Genomic DNA, 19,442 nt, shown 5'->3' with positions numbered 1-19,442 from the left:
ATCATCACATGGCTCTTTATTTAGGGGAGGGAGCTCAAAGACCCCCCTAAAAAAAGACTCAGCATTGACAATTAAAGACTGTTTATTTTGCTTTTGAAAAAATAGAGTGTACACTTCTCCACTTTGAAAGTGCACTGACAAATGGCTCTTTTTTTAACCCTTTCATGCACTTAATCACTCATTTAACTCATTTGCTGCAGTTAGTGAACGGTCAAAATAAATTGGACGTCTAGTGCCATAAGTGACGCCAAAATTTGACCATTTGTCCTCAGCCCTTTTAGTTTAAATGAATTAAATTCAATCATTTTTCTTGTAAACCTTTACAGTATTACTGAGGTATTTAAATTTCAGTAAAATTTGATTACCATGTGCATTCATACAAATAATGTAAGAAAATACTATAACAATTTTACAAAGTTAAGTAGAATTTTTTATATATTAGCAATCAATGTTTTTTTTTGAGTTACCAAAAAGTTATTGGCCATAAATAGGATTAACAAGTCTAAAGTGTACAGGTAAAAAGTTTTTGAATATCAAAAAAGGGTTAAAGGTGCCAACTTTTGAAAGGTTTGTATCTTTAAAAAAGGAAAAAAAGCTACTATATGGCACATATACAATCACCACACCAGAAAAAAAATATCCCAAGTGGTGATGATCCCTGTATCAGAATTCAAATGAAAACCAGCATAGTTATTCCAGGTTTTCCTTCCCAAAAAAAATCCTTAGTAGTCAATTCAGGTCAACAACACAAAGCAAAGCATGTTCGTTAATAGAACACAATCCTGCAGAAGCCCTTAAAAAACATCATATGGGCAAATCATTCCTTAAAAATAATTACCCCGCCAAAATAAAAGCGGGAAACCCGATCGTCCAGATACCTGATCTTTGCCGTGTGCTTCAGAGTTCTCCGCGCAATCGCATGTGCAGGTCCTCCTGGTCGATCCTCCCCGTCTGCTGGTACCAGCGATGGTGCGCCAGGAGCGCGGCGTTCCTGGCCGAGATGGCGCTCATTTCCATGGAGCTTGCCGCCCACTCGGCGGCGCTCAGGTAATAGAGCCCCCGATGCAGGATAAAGGGCGGGATCTGCCGTCGTGGGGGACGGTAAGACGGATATGCCAACCACTGAGTCTGAGAGACTGAATCCCAGGAGAGGAAGATGCGGGCCAGGTTGTTGCGGCTCAGGGCCCGGGGAGAAACCACCTTCCACACTTTGGCCTCGCTCGCTGGGGGGCGGCGGTAGCCGGGCGGGATGTGGACCGGGTCTACCGAGGTCAGACTGTATAGGAGGTCGTCTTGGGAGTCCACGGTGAGGATTTCGGAGACCGTGAACTCTGAAGCGGGCCCGCCGACTCCCAGGTAGGAGGTGTTGAGCACCCCGTGGACCAGAACCGAGAAGACCCGGTGGTAAATACCGGGGAATGGCGGCGCCGTCAGGGGGGAGAGGCCTGAGAAGGCGATGTCGGACTTGCCCTGGTGTAGGGGGGTCGCTATGAAGACCAGGTCGTATGCACCGTGCCCTGAGCCGGCGTCTCCTTGGTAGTTGATCTCGTAGAAACTGGTGGAGGGGCCTGCAAATAAGAAAGGACATTTTAATTCTTGATGTGGATTTTTAACACATTGCTCATCAAAGACAATAGGACTGGATGAAGTTCATGAATTACATTTGTTTGGACACACACTATGCAGGAGGGGTGTGGTTTCTTTTCCAGGTACATGGAGCAGTGGCTCCACCCCTGTGACAAAGCCCTGCCCAGGCCAACACAGGTGTGACTAGTTCCCCATCATGCCTCCTCCAATCAAGATTCACTTCCTTCCCTTATTTAAACCCTTTTTATTTGTCAGTTCTGGCTGACATGCTGACTTGCTGGTTTGATTCCTGACTGACTCCCTTGGCTGCCCAGTGGAGTCCTTTCCTTCCTTAGAAAGCACATGGTTTAGTACAGAGTAAAGTTTGATTGTCCCAGCTTCATCTGGTAATGTGAGTACGTCACTCCTTGTTATATTTTGTATTTGTATTGGCAAAGTTAATGATTTTGGGTTGCATAGGGGGACTTGAGATAAGTTTAGACACCCTGGGGTATACTTGTGCATTTAGACATGTAGTTATTCCCCTGTCTAGACTTTGATTACATCAGTTCTGACAGTGGTACCCTTCGGCCTTATTTCCTCTATTTTGTGGGTGTTCATTTGGACACAAGGGGAGGGGAGGTCTGGGAGGGTGTTTTTTTTCCGTATTTATTTGAGGGTGCCACTTTAATATCTCGTGCTTCCCCTATGTTATCCCGTAGTTTAAGTTTTTGTGGACTTTGTTGTAAATAAAATATCACTGAAGGCTACTTGCATTGTTTGTCTGGACTCATCATTGGCCCAACCCGTCTGCTGTGGTAGTTGCGACTCCCTGGTATATCTTACCCCAGGGGGAGTCGTAACAAGTGGAGGCTCGTCCGGGATTTGGACCCGGGACCTCTTGCACCCGAAGCGGGAATCATACTACTAGACCGTAACATTTTTCATGAACATTATATGAATGGATTTTTTGTTACAAAGACTGAAGTGTACCTTTCTTTGAGGGTCGGACTTTAAAGGCTACATTGGTCACTGTGGCTTGAATGAGTTCGCTCTTGCTGTGGTAAAGGAGCCCAGAGCAAATTCTCTTGTTGCCGCCATCCACTGCCCAATGGCCCGAGTCGGCGCCCGTTAGCGACAGAGCCCCTGTCAAGACGACATCCATTAAAATAAAGTTAAAAAAAAAATTTGGGGACAAATAAAACTCATACCTGCCAGGCCATTGATGCGGACGCTTTGGCCGTAAGTGAGTCGCGTAAGGGGTGCCGCCACATGATTAAGGAAGATTTGCGGGAATCCTTCAGCTCTCATTGTTTCCTCCAACGTGCGGTTCATCAGGCTGAGGAAATCATCCCCACCCATGGCGTGCAGAAGCTTCTCCACACTGGTGAAGGAGTAGCCATACTGCTGGTACTGGTAGATTCTGCCGGAGAAAACTATTACCAGATTGGCCCAACTATAAGACGATGTTTTTTTACATTGAAATTAGACTGAAAATGTCAATCATCTTAAAATTAGGATCTAACCATTATACCTATTCACAACACTAGATGATGCCAGATATCTTTAAAAGGGAATTCTGAACACTGATGGTCAATGCAGTTCTTGCAATTTTGTTGTTTTATTTATCACAGTAGATTGGTGATTTTTTTTTTTAGCTGAAGTATCTAAAAGTAAATTTGAAAGAAAATCCTCACCTCATAAACTTATCCATTACACTCTCCACCCACATCTGCATGAATAAATAGTTGAGCCCATAACGCCACAGCATCCGAAGGAAGTTTACAATATACCAGTCGCTCTCTTCGAAAGTCAGCTCGCCGCCATCAAAGATCGCCTTTTTTGACGGGACGTCTTGCCGTGTGGGGATGCCTGAATTTTTTTTTGACTCCATTATAATTACAACTGTTCTAGTTATAACTTGTTGACATGGCATCCCTACCTAGTTTGTCAACAAAATGCTTCATGTGGAGATTGAGGGGATGGATAGCCATGCCTCCCGTCTCATATTCCTGGTCGGCTATCTTCACCGTGGCCAGTCGCCCGCCGACATCGCCGGGTTCGAACACATTGATCTTGACCGCGGTTCCGAACTCCTGCCTCAGGAAGAATGCCACGGCGGCGCCGCTGACGCCGGCGCCCACCACGGCTGGAAATGACAAATGGCAAACTTTATTGACCCCATGCACAGTGCCGTGTGTGTGATCTAGCATCCATGGCTGGTGTGTGAAGTGGTTTGATTCGATCTGGTTATTGACCACAAATGTACAGGATTTTAATGCGAATGGGTGTTTTCAGTTATGGGGATGTTGGTTGGACCCAAGTCCAGAACTAGCAGATCATGATCTGAATTGTGCAAATTATGACCCTAGTCTTTTTTTTAGCACAGTGGTTACTACTGATGATACAATTTATCACATATCTGTTTAGATGTCAAATCATTGGACCATTTTAGTAAGTTCTGTTGTTATTTCTGCTCACCTATATTGGTGGGTGGTTCAAGGACCTCCGGAGAGGCCAGACTCCTCCTGATGTTGTAACAAAGTCCCAAAAGGCATAAGACTCTCCAGATCTCAACTTTCATGGTGATCTTCTATTGATCCAAGGAGATCTACAACATTAAGCAGCCGAGTGGGTGGATCAGGTGCCTTATCAGTTGTTGGCTAAGACTAACCTAGTTTCGAGGCAATTTAGATGAGGCGTGCTCTACTCCGTATCGTCACACTTTTATGTTTTCTCCGGAATCAAGTCAATCGATTTCAAGAGAAAATACTTGAATCGACTCTGTGTAACTTCAGCAACATGTCCGCAGTTGTCCTGAAGATTTTACTTTAAAATAACTCATGTAATAACATCACTATAATGAAGGCGATCTGACCTGTACTAACACGCCGGGAAAAATGACAAATTACGCGCACCCGATGTCTTGATTGCACACAGACAGGTACCTAACAGACTATACATCACAAATATCGCCAGATAGCTAGATCCGCTGTAGTGTCAATAAGCAACATGATTTAATGACGACCATTTTAGTAGGGGGCAACGATCCGGTAACGTCAATGTACTAACATTGGAAAAAAATATATCGGGGTAATTTCTGCACCGTTTTTTTATAAATAATAACTTTTTCATTAACATCGAAGCATGTACTATGTATGCAGAATATGTTATAACTTTCTCTTACCAGTTTTGTGATTGCACAACGTTATATGTGAAACACGTGCAGATTTCTGTATTAGTGTCGACATCTGTCATCGACAATGCAGGAAATACCTAAAGGGAGCGTTGTATGAACATATAAAGCCAATTTCCTGAGCATATTTCCGTGTATTGATTCTTGATTCAAAATAAAAGCGCCCCAGCCCTCAACATGTATGAGAAGGTTAATATACTTACAGTATGCATTTTCTATGGCAGTAATTTAATATTACACTTCTATTTATATTCACAAAAGGTATGCAAAATGCATGTTTAAGTATGTAATTTTCTTGAAATCTTGGATGTTATTTATTTTGAAGACCACTACTCATCTAAACTAGTGTATCCTGAAAATACACGCTGTAGCTATGTTGCACAAAGTGTTAAGAAAAATATAACAGTTACGTTTGCCCGATTTTGAAATGATTTAAATGAGAAGAAAAACTAAGAACAGATCTAGTGGCAAAAAAAAAATACAAATAAAAAGTTTGCAGATATTACCCGGAAGTAATGCACCGGTCTACCCGTCTGAAAGCATGCCTGAAAAGAGGTGACCTTAGCATTCAATCTAATTGTAAATCAAGTCTAAGTTGTGCAAGCTGTATTGCTTTATACGTCTATTCTGCATTATTTAACAAACTTGCGTTAAATACAAGAAATCTGGCCAGATAAACATGGCAGAAGCTCAACAAGCACGCGTTCAGGCTGTAGTGGAGGAAATGGTCCAAAGCCTGGAACGGGATCACATCCGAAAAATGCAGGTAAAGCTTTTGAACATGTGTACTTGGTCATATGTGGACAATTGCAAACGTGACGAATTCGTTTTGGCAGGCTCGCATGTTCAAGTGCAGTGCAGATTGCTGTGATCGATCCACTGACTCGATGGTTCAGGTACATCAATGCATCGACAGGTGCCACGCCCCTTTGGCCAAAGCCCAGGGCCTCGTCACTTCAGAGTTGGAGAAATTCCAGGTAAGGGGGCGTGGTTTGCATCAATTTTCCATACTTTGATATAGACCATGGTTTAGCCAATGGCACTGCATTCAGTCAAATGATCATCTGCCATTGTTGACAATTTTTGGGGGCATTCCAAACAGTTGAGGTTTAAAATAGACCCATCCTTTTTGCAGGACCGTCTGGCCAGATGCACAATGCACTGTAACGACAAGGCGAAGGATCTGTTTGATTCTGGCGCCAAGGAACCGGCAGTTCGCTCTCTGATGGAACGATGTGTAGGCAGTTGTGTGGATGACCACATGAACCTGATCCCCAGCATGACCCGTAGGATCCAAGAGAACCTGGACTCGATTCCCCACTGAGACCACCAACCTCACTCCTTGTACTGTACTCGCTCAAATCTGGGCCAGAACTCGTCAACCACATGGTTCAAAATATGATAGCACCACAGCCCATATCATCGGGCAGATTTATTGGCAAAAAAAAAAACAAGTTGTATACATAGTTTAAAAAAAAAGTTAAAAATATAAATAAAAGGCATAACATAAATTTAAGGGATGCCTCTTAAGCATGAGTGACTGACAGTTTAGCTTGTGTAACCTCTTTCCTGACATGACGTAATCGGAGTCAGCAGGTGATGAACTGAACTAAATACAGAAGCAGTAAAATGTGAAAACCCTATAGAAAAAAAAGACGTGTTCAAAAAAATAGGTATTTTACAGTGGGAGTGAGCCTTAAACCAAGTGGAGCTAATCTTTAAATGACTGATTCATGTATACTTTTTCTGGACATTCTAAATGTAATGACCAGGTGAAAACAAACTGTGCATGTGTACATTTCCATTACTGCTAAATTGTCAATACACAGTTCATATTTCTGATGAAAAGAGTTCTTGTAGTGAAACTATTTTACCCCTAGACATACAAAAAAAAGGCATCATTCCAGAAATGCCAAGATGAAAAGTGCCTGTGGCGTGTACGATCAGTGCCAACGTTACCACAGGAACGGGTGGCATCTATCAGGGGCTGGATCAGGAAACGCAGCGGGTGCTTTCCTCTTGCTCCGACGCTTCGTGGCGCTGATCCATGTACGGCGACGTGTACATGAAGTTACAGCAAACGTAGAGTGGGAAGGATAGAAGGCGGCTGTCAAGGTTCATGATCACATACTCCTAAAAAAGAAGGTACGAGTTAAAATGCCATTTTCCTTGAGGATGGATCCCACTTACTTACCTGGTCTTTCTCAAGTGTGAGAAGCTGATAACCGGTAGAGCGGCTACACATCAGCTTGCCAAGATTGTCAAAAGAGGCCAAGCGTAACCTAAATGAGCAAAATTAAAAATGCAAATCAAATTTTTTTTAGGACTGAATATCCAGCCCTTAAGCACACAAAAGAAGGTCAACCACGCCTACAACGGGAAGAGGTGATGCACTCTCACCTGTATGCTAGATGTCGCCGTGGTTGAAGGCTCACAGCGCCCCCACATGGCTGACTTAGTGTATTTCTTTTGAAGATGATGAAGCGGTTGGTGTAAGTCACAAGAAGATCAAAACCAAAGTTGAAACCTGTCCATCGCCAACAGTACTGAGAATTATAAAAATAAATAAAACAATTTATATCAGGGTTGGACGAATTGATGGAAAAAAATAATATTACTGTAAAAAGGCTTTTAAATATTGAACAAAAGTCAATTTGAATCATATTTTTCTTTCCTATTTGTGTTGAGTGCCCTCTAATTCAAAGTAAAAAAATACCATAAAGACACAAAAGTCGCATGGGATAATCTGATGAACAATGAATATGTTTAAAAAAAAAAAATCTATGCATAGAAAACACTCACATCTCCATCTTTGGTCAATCTTCTACCACATCTCATGCTGTTCAACTCAAATTCTTCTTTGTTGGCTTCCTGTGGCCTAATATTCAACATCATTAATAATCCATTACCTATATTGAACTTAATTTGAATAAGTTAATAATCTTCTTACCCATTATCATTGTCAAATTCTGTCCGCAACATGGCGAACCACTGTGTTTTGTATACAGCTGACAACCAGTCTGAAAGGGCAAATAAAAATATATAGTGCAATGAAACAGCTTTTGCATTATACCTTGATACATCTAAAAAAAATGAGTACGTACCAGCAGGTAAAATGTTATCCCGCTCCAAAATGCGTGCGGAGGCAAGATCGTTGACGATAAATTGGAGGCGCACGTGTTTAAAGACGCGTGCAAAGGGTGCACCTTCCTCTGTGCTTAGGAATGGCTCCCTCTCACACAGATCTGGAAATGACAAAAAGTCATGAAAATATACAGCAAAAAGTAAAATTAAATAAGAAATACCCGTCCTCCGCTTGCACAACCAGGCGTCGGCATCGGAAAGAAGTTGCTTTATAGGTCCGTCCCACATGGGGTCGAGCTGGAGGAACATCCACTGATGGAGAGACCAAAACATAAGAGTCATTATGTCATTCACTGTTGGAGCTAGAAAACTAAGACTTTTTGGTTAGATTGAAAAGTAAAAATAACTAAGTCGGTGGAAGCATGACAAAAATTATGTACCTTTTTTAGAGCTGTGTAGACGTCCATTTCTACCTGCATGACAAAGAGGTCGGATGACTGGACGAGCTGCTCCATCATCTCGGTTCTAAAAGGAAAAGAAAAGGTTCAAGTGCAATCTATCAAAGAGATATTCTTGACATCTTTTGGTCATTTGTGCAAATTAAGCATTCCACTCCACATTCTTACCCAATTTCTTTCATTAACTCCACATTTTGGTGTGTCATGAGGTTGTTTAGAAGCCATTCCAGACATCTAGAGAAAGACAAAAAAAAAAGAGCACAATGAGTTTGTCGACCATCTTTTAGTTTTTTCTTCTTAAGGTCGCTTAATGAGCTCTTGGAGGAAAATAAGCACTGACTTTTTCATGACCGAGTCCAAGCCGTAGATGCAAGAAGAAGCATAGTAGCCACACACAGTCTTAGAACTGATGTTTTCTTTCATGGTCTCGCCGCACTGTTGGATTAAACCATCCTGCCGAAACAATGTCAGTCACAATTGTGCAATTTAACCCCAACTGGCGTAATCCTTTACTGACCAACTGAAGCATACAAGCAGCGGCAAGGATGCTGACAACGCCACTGGGTTTGATGAGAACGTCGTCACGGTATAAGGATCCAAAGACTCTGTGAAGAGCTTAAGATACACACAAAAAAAAGGGAACAGGTTGCTGAAAAGAGCACCTCATTGATGGAAAAAAATGAAAAATCACTTCACTTGCCTCCTCACCTTCTATGTCAATGTTCTGGTCGGGTATCTCTAGGTTGATTTCTATCATATTGGACTCCTTCCAAGAACCGCTAAACATACTGGAGAAATATCCTGACTGAGAGGGAGAAAAATGACAAAAAGTGACATTAAAAAGGTTGACTTTACATAGCAGGGTTAAACCAAGTTGTGAAAATTGGGAAATCAGATATCTTGTCTCAGGTATAAACAGTGAAATCTAGGAAAAGTAGCTTTAAGCATTTATCATTTGCTGGTCATTTTGCATTATTTTTACTGGTCTAAAAAATAGGTAACAGATAAGCAAAATATAGCTTGGGAAAAAAATGTCACAATGTGGATGTGGATGGAATGAGGGAGACGATAAATTGTCATTAAATCCAATTATTTTACCTGGCACAGGTATAACTTATGAAGGTTCCATTCTTGTCCCAGTGCGCTGATGCGAATGTCGCTGTTTTCTCCATTGAGGAATAATGTTTGATAAATATAATGGGAGGTGCTTTTCAGTTTCTTCCTATTTGAGTTTGGAAAGAAGGTTGACAACAGTTAAAATGAATGTAAAATTTGTAATAGATTTAACAATGTTGGGGACATTGACTCGCCTCCGCGGCGTATCAAGAATGGCGTCGTCGTCCTCCTTCTCATCTTCGCAGTCGCACTGGGTGTTTCGTTTCCTTTTCCAGTCGCAATGATGCTTGCGGCTGCTCTCGCCGCTTTCCTCTGGTACCTTAGAGGACTGAAATCTGCTTCCCATATTCCCCATCGTTTCCTGCACGGAAATAAAAATACAGCTTGGTTTGGGTAAAAAATAATAATTACATACAAATAAAGGATACCATGATTTGGGTTTAAAATAGCTATTACATCAAGATTAACCACAATTTCACATGCTGAAATTTGAGTTTGTAATATAAAAGCTTGTTCATCTCATTTTGAAATTCACCTTGCAACGATTTTAGAACTGTTGCATGAGCAACACAGAGTCAAAACAGTACCGACACAATATGTGTAATTTGTCAAAACCCCTTGAGGTATCATCATTCCATTGGCCACTATTCCAAACTAAAAGGACCGAACGCAACCATTATATGTTACAGCAAGCTAAAAGACTGCTCTCTTACATGATTTGCAAACCTATATGATGCTTAATTTAGCACGCACATGTTACTTTACCTTTTGACGTGGATGGGACAGTCGGATAGGTTTGACGTGGGCTTTGAGGACTAAACAAACCACGTCTGTCTGTTTCACCCAGACGGATGAGGATGGGTTAGCTCTTACGAATTACAATACAAAACAACGTCTCCAACGATGACAGCCTCGGCCGTCACAAGTTACGCGTTCACAAAAGCCGATGCACAATTTACATGATGTCCGAAATTTGGGACGAATAGAAATGGAGATGTTTGCCGTCAAGTAACAATGCTGGGAAACTGCTTTTGTGTTTTTTTCTTGTCTTCTTCTTTCATAGCATACGCACAGGTTGCGTTACGCATTTGGGTTCGTTAGCGCCTCTTGTGTTCGGTCAATATAGCACATCTGCTAAATATATATGGATAGATGTAGAGCCAATGGTGTGAACGAAGGGCAGCCATCTTGCATCAGATTTTTAAAATAAACTTCTATGGCGACATAAGATGATAAGAACACGTAACTCCCTGAATTCGTCACGGATTTACAAAGAGTTTGGGTTGTGACAATCCCTATCAATGTGGCTATTATTTAGACTCGATTTTGAAAGCTGTCATGTTCCTGACATTTGATGACAGACGACGCCGTTAGAAAGAACATCAGCAGTGAATTGAACAATTAAAAATAGATTTCAAAGCTTAAACTAATTGCCAAACGGCGTGTGCATCCTGCATTTAAGTTACATTTTTTTTAATTCTCAAAAACAATTACATTGGATTTTTACCCATCCAACAACACACTACCCACGAGGCCTGTGTTTTCATTACTCTATTAGAACATGAGACAACGAAGTAAATATGCACTCACTCTGTAAACATTTGTAGACTGGTCCACAGTCCAAAGGGCAGATAGAGACGATCTTTGGTGTTATGCCCTTTAACCCAATTTTAGATAACCTGAAAAAAATAAAATTTACATTAAAAACAACCTGAAATTTGATAAACTCACATTATTTGATTTAAAATAATGTACAGTCAATTGTTTTTGCAAGTCCTCCAGTTTACTCTACCAGGATCTGACGTAAAATTACATTATGGGAGGGCTTTAGAGAAGAAACAGCCTATAGACGATGACTGTCTCTGAAAACCAAGGTTACGCCCCCTGGTCAGCCTGTGGTTCTGGTCTGCGAGGGACTGTGACACGTATATTGGTCCGTCTCGGTGAGTCCACCGTGCAGGACACCTCCACCTGGACCGGGACGGCAGACGGATGACTATTCTGAATCCTGATCCCAAATCTTACATCTAGTTTTGTTTCAACATGGAGTCCAGAGACGCGACTGCAGGTAAACTTGTTAGCCTGGCTCTGTTTATTTTTAACTGATACAAACTAAGAATGAATACCATCTATTTGATGTTAAAGTTATAGCGTTGGATTTGGCATGAATTACTTGCACGAGCAGAAAAATGCAAATGCAAGTCATCCAAATGGGATTGTTGTGATGTTGTCAATGGCAGGCGCTTTAGTGAGGACCGATGGAAAGCAAAAACCTGCAAAAAGTGTTTCAACTCCCAAGAAAAAAGACCAAGCCACGCCCCAAAGTAAGATGGAGCAGATCTTTGGTTTCAAAAAGCAAGACCTGAGCTCCTGGTCCAGCCTGGTGGCCCTCCTTAACCGGCCCATGGACCCTGCATCCCTTGGCATATTCCGCTTCTTGTTTGGTAAATAGTCAATCTAAATATGATTGTATACAATGAATCTATATGGGTTTTTAATATCTCAATCTGGTATGAGTTCAGGTCTGCTCATGGTCGTGGACATCACACAAGAACGTGGACTTAGTCATGTAGACTACAAATACCTGGATGGTGCTCCTGTGTGTCGCTTCCCACTCTTCAACTTCCTCAAACCACTTCCAATGGACTGGATGTATTTGGTTTATCTGGTGATGTTCATTGGTGAGTTTCCACACCCACAATCTGTTGCTTTAGGGTCTGTCTGCGGGGGGTGCTAAACATAAAAGCACATGTGCAATTGGTTACCTTCCAACTCCACTCACTTTTGCAGTAAACCCCCCAAAAATGTACATTTTACTTTTATTATTTGTTATTACACTATTGTCACATTCACTAAATTAGCATATAAACAGTTTACAATAACATTGCTAACTTCAAGTTGGATGTGGCTTTAGCTTGAAAATGCATGCTTAATATGGTTTAAGTCTTGAGATGGACTTTGTCTTAGTTGTCCATAATTTGTATTGTAAAAAAAAAATAGCTATAAATATTTGTTCATCAGTTGACACTTTATTTGTAGTTGAAGTGATGTGTATGTTTTTGCAGGTGCATTGGGTATTATGCTGGGCTGCTTGTATCGTCTTTCCTGCCTAATGTTCATCACAACCTACTGGTACATCTTCTTCCTGGACAAAACGGCATGGAATAACCACTCTTACCTCTACGGCCTCATAGGATTCCAGCTCACACTTATGGATGGCAACCGATACTGGTGAGGAGTCACTTTGAACGAGGACACCTGGACAACAACAAAAAATGTCATTAATGTTGCTATCTTTTAGGTCACTTGATGGCCTGAGGAGACCTTCCATTAGAAATGCCCACGTGCCACTTTGGAACTACACCTTGTTGAGAACACAGGTTTGAGTACTCTGGCCATTCCTGAATAATAAATATTATGTATTCTAATGTTATGGTCTCTATTAGATATTCATAGTCTATTTCATCGCCGGGGTGAAAAAGCTGGATGCCGATTGGATGGAGGGTTACTCCATGTCCTACCTGGCCCATCACTGGCTTTTTGATCCCTTCAAGTAAGTACAATTGATGTCATTTTGAGTCTTAGTGTACACAAGGACATCACAAAAATGTTTTAGGGTGATTCTTCCCGTGGAGTTGGTGAGTTTGCTAGTGGTGCATGGTGGTGGTCTCATGCTGGATTTGAGTGCTGGCTACCTGCTCTTTTTCGACGCCACGCGGCCTTATGCCATGTTCTTCGTGAGCTACTTCCACTGCATGAACTCTCAGCTCTTCAGCATTGGTGAGTTGGTCCTGTCCACAATTACTGTGATTAGTATCTGGCATTATAATTATCCTCAAACTAAAAAAGAAAGTTGTAATATCATGTATGAAGACATCGTCACCTCCCACAGGCATGTTCCCTTACGCGATGTTGGCGACCAGTCCGCTCTTTTGCTACGCCGACTGGCCCAAGAAGTTCTTCGGTCGCTTCCCCACGTTCCTCAGGAGCATCCTGCCGCTCACACAAGTGGAACCCCAGCCTAGCTCTTCTTGTGTTTACCCCGATGAGCCCAGCAGTGGACGGCAGAGGCGGCCACAGTCCTCCAGCTCTCCTAAATTCAGATTTAAACACAAACTGGCAACTATATTTGCTATGGTCTACATCCTAGAGCAGTTCTTTTTGCCTTATTCCCACTTCATCACTCAGGTATGGACACCTATTTTTATTATTAGTATTATTAGCATTATGTAGTCACACTGCATTGGTCTTGCAGGGTTACAACAACTGGACCAATGGCTTGTACGGATACTCGTGGGACATGATGGTTCACTCCCGGAGCCACCAGCACGTCAAGATCACATACAAGGATAGCGAAACAGGAGTGGTGGGATACCTCAACCCAGGGGTGAGTTCTAGTAAGATTTTTAGCTGATGGTTTGCCTTGAGATGTACCTTTTTAAATCCAAAATATACAGATATTTTGCATCATGCATGCATACTGTATGCACGGCAGGTATTCACACAAAGCCGGCGCTGGAAGGACCACGGAGACATGCTAAAACAGTATGCCACGTGCCTCAATGACCTGCTGCCTCGCTATAACATATCTGAGCCCCAAATCTACTTTGACATCTGGGTGTCCATCAATGAGCGCTTTCAGCAAAGGTTCCTTTTTTTAGTAGAGGAAAAAAAAGTGAGTTGTACCTAAATTGTTTTTTTTTTTCATTGAATCTTTTAAGGATTTTTGACCCACGTGTGGACATCGTCAAGGCAGATTGGTCGCCATTCCGACCCAACGTGTGGCTCATGCCCCTGCTTGTGGACCTCTCACCGTGGAGAACCAAGTTCCAGGAGATTGAGAATACTTTGGACAACCAGACAGAAATCGTCTTCATCGCAGACTTTCCAGGTCCACTAATGACCAAATTACTCCTACACACAGTAATCGAATACATTTGTACTTACGTGTTGGTTATCTGGCAGGTCTCCACTTGGAGAACTTTGTGAGTGAAGATCTGGGCAACACCAGCATCCACTTGCTGCAGGGTAGACTCAACGTGGAGGTTGTGGAGGAGAAGAAGAACTACTCTCTGGAGGCTGGAGAGAAGATACAGGTAAATTAACAAAAGACGTGATTTCTTTACATTTGAAAGTATTGTGCCATTAAGAGTTGGTTGTGGGGCAGGTACCTGCCGGAGCTTACCACAGAGTATACACCGTGTCCGAGGTGCCATCCTGCTACATGTATGTTTACGTCAACACTACCGAGGCAGAGCTGCAGCAGAGCTTCAACAAGCTGTTGGACCTCCAGGAGAGCATTCGCAATGGGACAGGTAACATGCAAAGCCACCACAACAACAATCTAATTTTTAAGCATTTTTTTTATTACTGATTTTAACCCATTTTAAGGCAAATGGCATTATCAACTACTATACCATTCAAAATATATGTCCTCATAATTGAGTTTATTTTTTGCAGTACCAAAATTGACAGTAAATAATACATATTTATATTTATATAATAAATATATATTTTTTTCATTTTACCCCAATAGCAAAGGAGCCCCTTCCCCCCGAGCTGCAGCCTCTCGTATCAACCGGCGACGACGCCCAGATGGATAGCGACTGGGACGATAACAACATCACAGACCCCGTCTTGAAGCTTTTTCTTAAGAGGCAACGACGCATCAAAGAGGTGAAAAAACGCAGGGAGGCCAATGTGCTGGAGCGACTCGAGCGCTTCACCGTCAAGAAATACTACGCCATACGACGAGGGTAAGCGAACTCGCCAACCAAATTTGGGCAAACTGTTTTGCCTCGGACACGCAAGTAAGCATTGACTTTTTTATAGGTTTTTGATGACCGCCATCGCCATGCGAAATCTGGCGCTAGGTTTGCCGCCATTAGAGCAGCTGAAGGAGGAAGTGGCATTCGCTAACATGAAACAACCCGAGGTTGATGGTAACCAGTATGATAAAGATGAAGTTGGTCATGGAGAACTCTGAAGATTTTACTGTTGGATCACAAAGACCTGGACCTGGTTTTTGTATGTGTGCTCATTTCTACTACTGGACTGTTACTACTTAGCAAAAAAAAAAAACAAGCAAATTCACATTGGATATTTTTTTGTTGCTATTTTGGGTTACTTTTAAACTATGAAGTCATTATTTTTGCCGAAAAGATTGCTTTTTAATTTGACTGAAAGGGGAAATGATGATGTTTGGATGTGAATATTTTCAACTTTGAATATTTTTCTGTAATTCTGGATCAGTAAAATAATTCAATTGTAAATGTTGATGACTATTTTCTTCAAACAGTGCCAGCCAACCAAACCTATACTGTGAGTAAAACTATAAATTTTCCAATTTTAATACAAGCCTTTGATAATTATAAGTAAAAGCCTGTGTTGTCAGTAACATTGTTTTAATCAGTCAGTGTCATTTCTCCTATGGCACATTAGGACTTTAAACACAACACAGCACAAATAGTACAATAATTAAATGCGGATTAAGTACAAAATTGCTATTACGATAGAATTAACTTCACATTGTTTCCAGGACATCTATTGCCATAGGATAAGATAAAGGGGCAGCTTCATTTTAGTAGTTAGATGGGAAAAAGAAAATCAAACTTATGATTTCACAAGAACTTTTCGATTTACGACACTGAGAAATGACATTACATTTGAAAATAGCATTTAGCTGAAGTCATTATTTAGGAACTGCCTTTCAGGGAAAAAAACTGCTTAACTGAATTGACCCCTTGTCAATGGCAGGCAATGTGTTAATGATGAGCTTCACTTTTTCCAATAGAACTATTGACAATGTCATTGTGTATTGCACAAAACATGATGCCTTCTTTTTCTGCCTCCCATCTGGCACATTACTAGCACTAGTGTCACATACTGGCCATTATTAAGTGTTATACTATTATTTTTTTGTACAAAATCATAAATACATGAATCTCATTGGTTCAGTAACACAGTCAAAGCAACTATGATCAGTCTTTAGGGTTTGAAATGAACCCAGTGTCCCTTTAAAGTCCTCTCTGACCCTTAGGCTGGTATTTTGAAAGGGAGTGGCCCCTCCCTGCTCTGCTTATTTTTTTATTTTTATTGTTGTTTTACCAAAAAGGCCTTCCATGCCTCATTTCTTCAGTGGCTTCCAAGAGCAGCTTGTGTCCTTCATTTGTATTTAAGTCAACTAAATTTGACAAAGAATCAAGTGACTATTTTGCCATTACATTCCCTTGAAACATCATTAAGAGTGTATCATTGATTTTTTTTACATTTTAAATTAATTGTCTGAATTTACTTTTATTTCTCTTAGTTTATCTTTTAGATTCTTATTTTCAGCTGCATTTTTTAAAATTTTATTTTCAATATAGTTCATATTTGTATTTTAAATTATAAATTCCTCCAATGCTTTATGAACATGTATTAAAACTGCACGTTCAATTCATCCGCTCATTCACTACCATCCTTCCCACATAAAATGGATGGGACACCTACTCATTAGAATGATTGGAGAATGAAAAATGAAGAATTAAATGTAAACTTAAAATACCTCAATCCTTCCAGAGCTTCAAGTTCCAAGAACACACAAAATTAAATACTCTGTTAAATTATTTAAACAATGAAAATGAGGTTGATTTTCTCTACCAGAAATGCTTCCAGGCAGACCTTTTTTCCCTTATTTTTCTACCTCTACCTCGGCTGAAGATCTGAGTAGAAAACACCACGCACGACGCCTTCAATTACAACATTTGGAAATGTACCTGAAAGCCCTAGAAAAAATAGAAAAGAAAAAAAACAAGTTTTATGGATGCAAATTTTGTTGATGTTGGGACCTGAACTCACCATGTGGATCTGGCACCAGGTAGGGGTCATTCAAAAACACCATGATGGGCTGGTGTGAAAGTTTACTGAAAACAGTATGACAATGACATTTTATAATATATATATATATATACATATTGGACAGTATAAGCAAATTGACCTACCTCGATTCTGTTGAATCTGTATCTAAAGACCTAAAGGCAAAAAAAATAAAAATAAAATAAAATAGGGAATTCTAGAATTCGAAAACCATTGACCAAAACCACAAAAACAAGCAATTCTTGCTTTGAATTCATCTTTGACTCACCCACAGCTCTCTGTTTTCGGCAGGGAAGGGAAATGGCGGATATTGAGGAAGTCCAAGAATATCTTTGGAAGAACCTCATTCTCTATAATTATAGTCTGGGAAAATCAAAAAGGGACACAGCATTGTTATCCTGCGTGGCAGTTTGGACGCAGTTTACCACCACCAGGCCAGGCCATAAGAGGGCAGTAAAACACAGACATGCCTCAAATAAAAGCAGGATGGAAAAATAGTCATTTTCTGAACTGTTTGTCCTCTCACAAGGTTAAATATGACTTTTTTGAATTACTTTGAGTCTAATTTATTTAAAAGCATACCAACAAACGGCTAAAATTGCTATGTACCTGCAGATAAAGTTCCAGTCCTTGTCTCCTCTGTTCCAACACTTTGGGAACCCAGTTTCTCACATGTTTGGAGGGGATCTCAGGTGGTTTTATGCTCTTCTTTATCTGAAAACCACAACAAAAAGGTCAACAAATATCACAACATTTCGAATTGATGTTCAGGTGGTACCATCATATTTTTGTTTGTGTAACATATTCTGAAAATAGAATTGAATTGCACTTGAAAGTTGTTATTAACTACTATTCCAACTTTCTTGTCAATTATTTTTAGAATAGAACTAGGCCAGGTAGGAAAGGCAGACACAAATATAGGAACATCATGCGTTCTCTTGAGAAGCTTTGTTCACTATAAACAAAACAAAAATGGGAAGTGGAAGTTATTATGGCTGAGATTGCAAACAAACTGATGAACAGATTGTTTGAGATTTCCTGTGAACTAATACATCATTCACGTGAGTTGGAGTCAATCTTAGTTGACTATGTATAAAACACTCATTATATGGACTAAAAATTCGGTTATTCAGAATTACGGAGGGAAAACACCTTGGCAGTGGTTTGCAAATCATACATTGCAATGAATAGTTACACAATTGTTAATATACTGTTCATAAGGGGGGAAAAATGGAAGTCTGATGAAGTATGATCAAATGACATCATACCAAAACATGTGTTATCTTACCCTTTTATGCAAGGAGTGGAATTCACTGTAGCGTTTCTCAACAACATGTTGCCTCCCATTTATCAGCACATCAATTCGAAAAACCTGAAAAAGAAGAAAAGGGATCATTTTATCCAGTTCCAGGCAGACAAAAATGACAAGTGATGTGTCAGTGATTCTCAGTAGGAAACAACGTGGCAATGAGTTTAACATCATACTGCGAAATGGAAAGGTCATCTATTGAGAACAAACAACTGAGCAAGGCTCAATTTAATTTAAAATAAGAGTATCTTGAAGTGGTATTTTAAAATCCAAATAATTAGTTATTTTTTTAAAGGATCCACTTTGCGGCATAGAAATACAAACATATCAGGTGTATATGCTTACCGTGTAGCCCCTCTCGATATGGTTGTTTTCTAGGCGAAACGATGGTATCGACACGCTGATGGGAGGCATTACGACACAATTTGTGTACAACCGGAGTCATGAATGATAACATTTAAGACGTATAGTGACACTCTTTCACGAACACACACTTAGACGCACACACAAGCTTGCTAATAAGTAGAATCTACACTCATTTGTACTTGCGTACTTGCTTGGTCGCATGAAGGAGACACTGGGCGGGCATTATGACGACACAGTGAAAGTATATCCCACAATGCAACGCTATCATCGAGAATATTGTGCGGGTATAATTATGAAAAATAACTCAAAATGTTATTAAGAGATCTAGAACTAGACGGCAACATGTTACATGTTAATGTTTTAAAAAATATACATATAAATATATATGTATCAGTGCCCTCTGGTGGCGAATGGACAAAGTACATGTCTACAGTAATCCCTCGGATTTCGCGGATAATGTTGTCCAGACATGGTGATAAACAAAAAACCG

General features: G+C 40.6%; 5 protein-coding genes across 5 annotated transcripts; 2 read left to right on the top strand and 3 right to left on the bottom strand.

Moving 5' to 3' along the window:
• Positions 1-64: 64 nt before the first annotated feature.
• On the bottom strand, positions 65-4,882 carry pcyox1 (prenylcysteine oxidase 1). Its single transcript, XM_077737251.1, has 7 exons — positions 4,754-4,882; positions 4,048-4,177; positions 3,509-3,715; positions 3,264-3,438; positions 2,778-2,989; positions 2,560-2,712; positions 65-1,568 (listed from the first exon to the last, which is right to left on the bottom strand). Exons 2-7 carry the CDS (start codon positions 4,148-4,150, stop codon positions 898-900), a joined length of 1,521 nt encoding a protein of 506 aa, XP_077593377.1. The 5' UTR covers positions 4,151-4,177; positions 4,754-4,882; the 3' UTR covers positions 65-897.
• Positions 4,883-5,169: 287 nt separating this feature from the next.
• Positions 5,170-6,741, top strand: fam136a (family with sequence similarity 136 member A). The gene is made up of 3 exons (XM_077736867.1): positions 5,170-5,528; positions 5,599-5,739; positions 5,898-6,741. Exons 1-3 carry the CDS (start codon positions 5,442-5,444, stop codon positions 6,084-6,086), a joined length of 417 nt encoding a protein of 138 aa, XP_077592993.1. The 5' UTR covers positions 5,170-5,441; the 3' UTR covers positions 6,087-6,741.
• On the bottom strand, positions 6,180-10,136 carry gmcl1 (germ cell-less, spermatogenesis associated). Its single transcript, XM_077736868.1, has 15 exons — positions 9,956-10,136; positions 9,611-9,781; positions 9,403-9,522; positions 9,013-9,109; positions 8,822-8,919; positions 8,645-8,757; positions 8,473-8,538; positions 8,287-8,371; positions 8,068-8,158; positions 7,867-8,007; positions 7,713-7,782; positions 7,565-7,640; positions 7,163-7,308; positions 6,957-7,044; positions 6,180-6,895 (listed from the first exon to the last, which is right to left on the bottom strand). The coding sequence occupies exons 2-15, from the start codon at positions 9,773-9,775 to the stop codon at positions 6,755-6,757; spliced, it is 1,497 nt and encodes a 498-aa protein (XP_077592994.1). The 5' UTR covers positions 9,776-9,781; positions 9,956-10,136; the 3' UTR covers positions 6,180-6,754.
• Positions 10,137-11,265: 1,129 nt separating this feature from the next.
• ggcx (gamma-glutamyl carboxylase) lies at positions 11,266-16,857 on the top strand. The gene is made up of 15 exons (XM_077736865.1): positions 11,266-11,488; positions 11,661-11,864; positions 11,943-12,101; positions 12,486-12,651; positions 12,722-12,800; positions 12,867-12,973; positions 13,037-13,200; positions 13,313-13,608; positions 13,676-13,807; positions 13,916-14,067; positions 14,142-14,311; positions 14,386-14,516; positions 14,588-14,735; positions 14,957-15,176; positions 15,253-16,857. Exons 1-15 carry the CDS (start codon positions 11,464-11,466, stop codon positions 15,404-15,406), a joined length of 2,307 nt encoding a protein of 768 aa, XP_077592991.1. The 5' UTR covers positions 11,266-11,463; the 3' UTR covers positions 15,407-16,857.
• On the bottom strand, positions 15,808-19,190 carry snx24 (sorting nexin 24). Its single transcript, XM_077736866.1, has 7 exons — positions 18,932-19,190; positions 18,566-18,649; positions 17,887-17,991; positions 17,546-17,640; positions 17,403-17,432; positions 17,260-17,324; positions 15,808-17,186 (listed from the first exon to the last, which is right to left on the bottom strand). Exons 1-7 carry the CDS (start codon positions 18,998-19,000, stop codon positions 17,107-17,109), a joined length of 528 nt encoding a protein of 175 aa, XP_077592992.1. The 5' UTR covers positions 19,001-19,190; the 3' UTR covers positions 15,808-17,106.
• Between the last annotated feature and the right edge of the window lie 252 nt (positions 19,191-19,442).

Source organism: Stigmatopora nigra, chromosome 17 (genome assembly GCF_051989575.1).
Source record: "Stigmatopora nigra isolate UIUO_SnigA chromosome 17, RoL_Snig_1.1, whole genome shotgun sequence".
NCBI lineage: Eukaryota > Metazoa > Chordata > Actinopteri > Syngnathiformes > Syngnathidae > Stigmatopora > Stigmatopora nigra.
The sequence above is the reverse complement of the archived record's forward strand: the minus strand, read 5'-3'. Positions and strand labels throughout refer to the sequence as shown.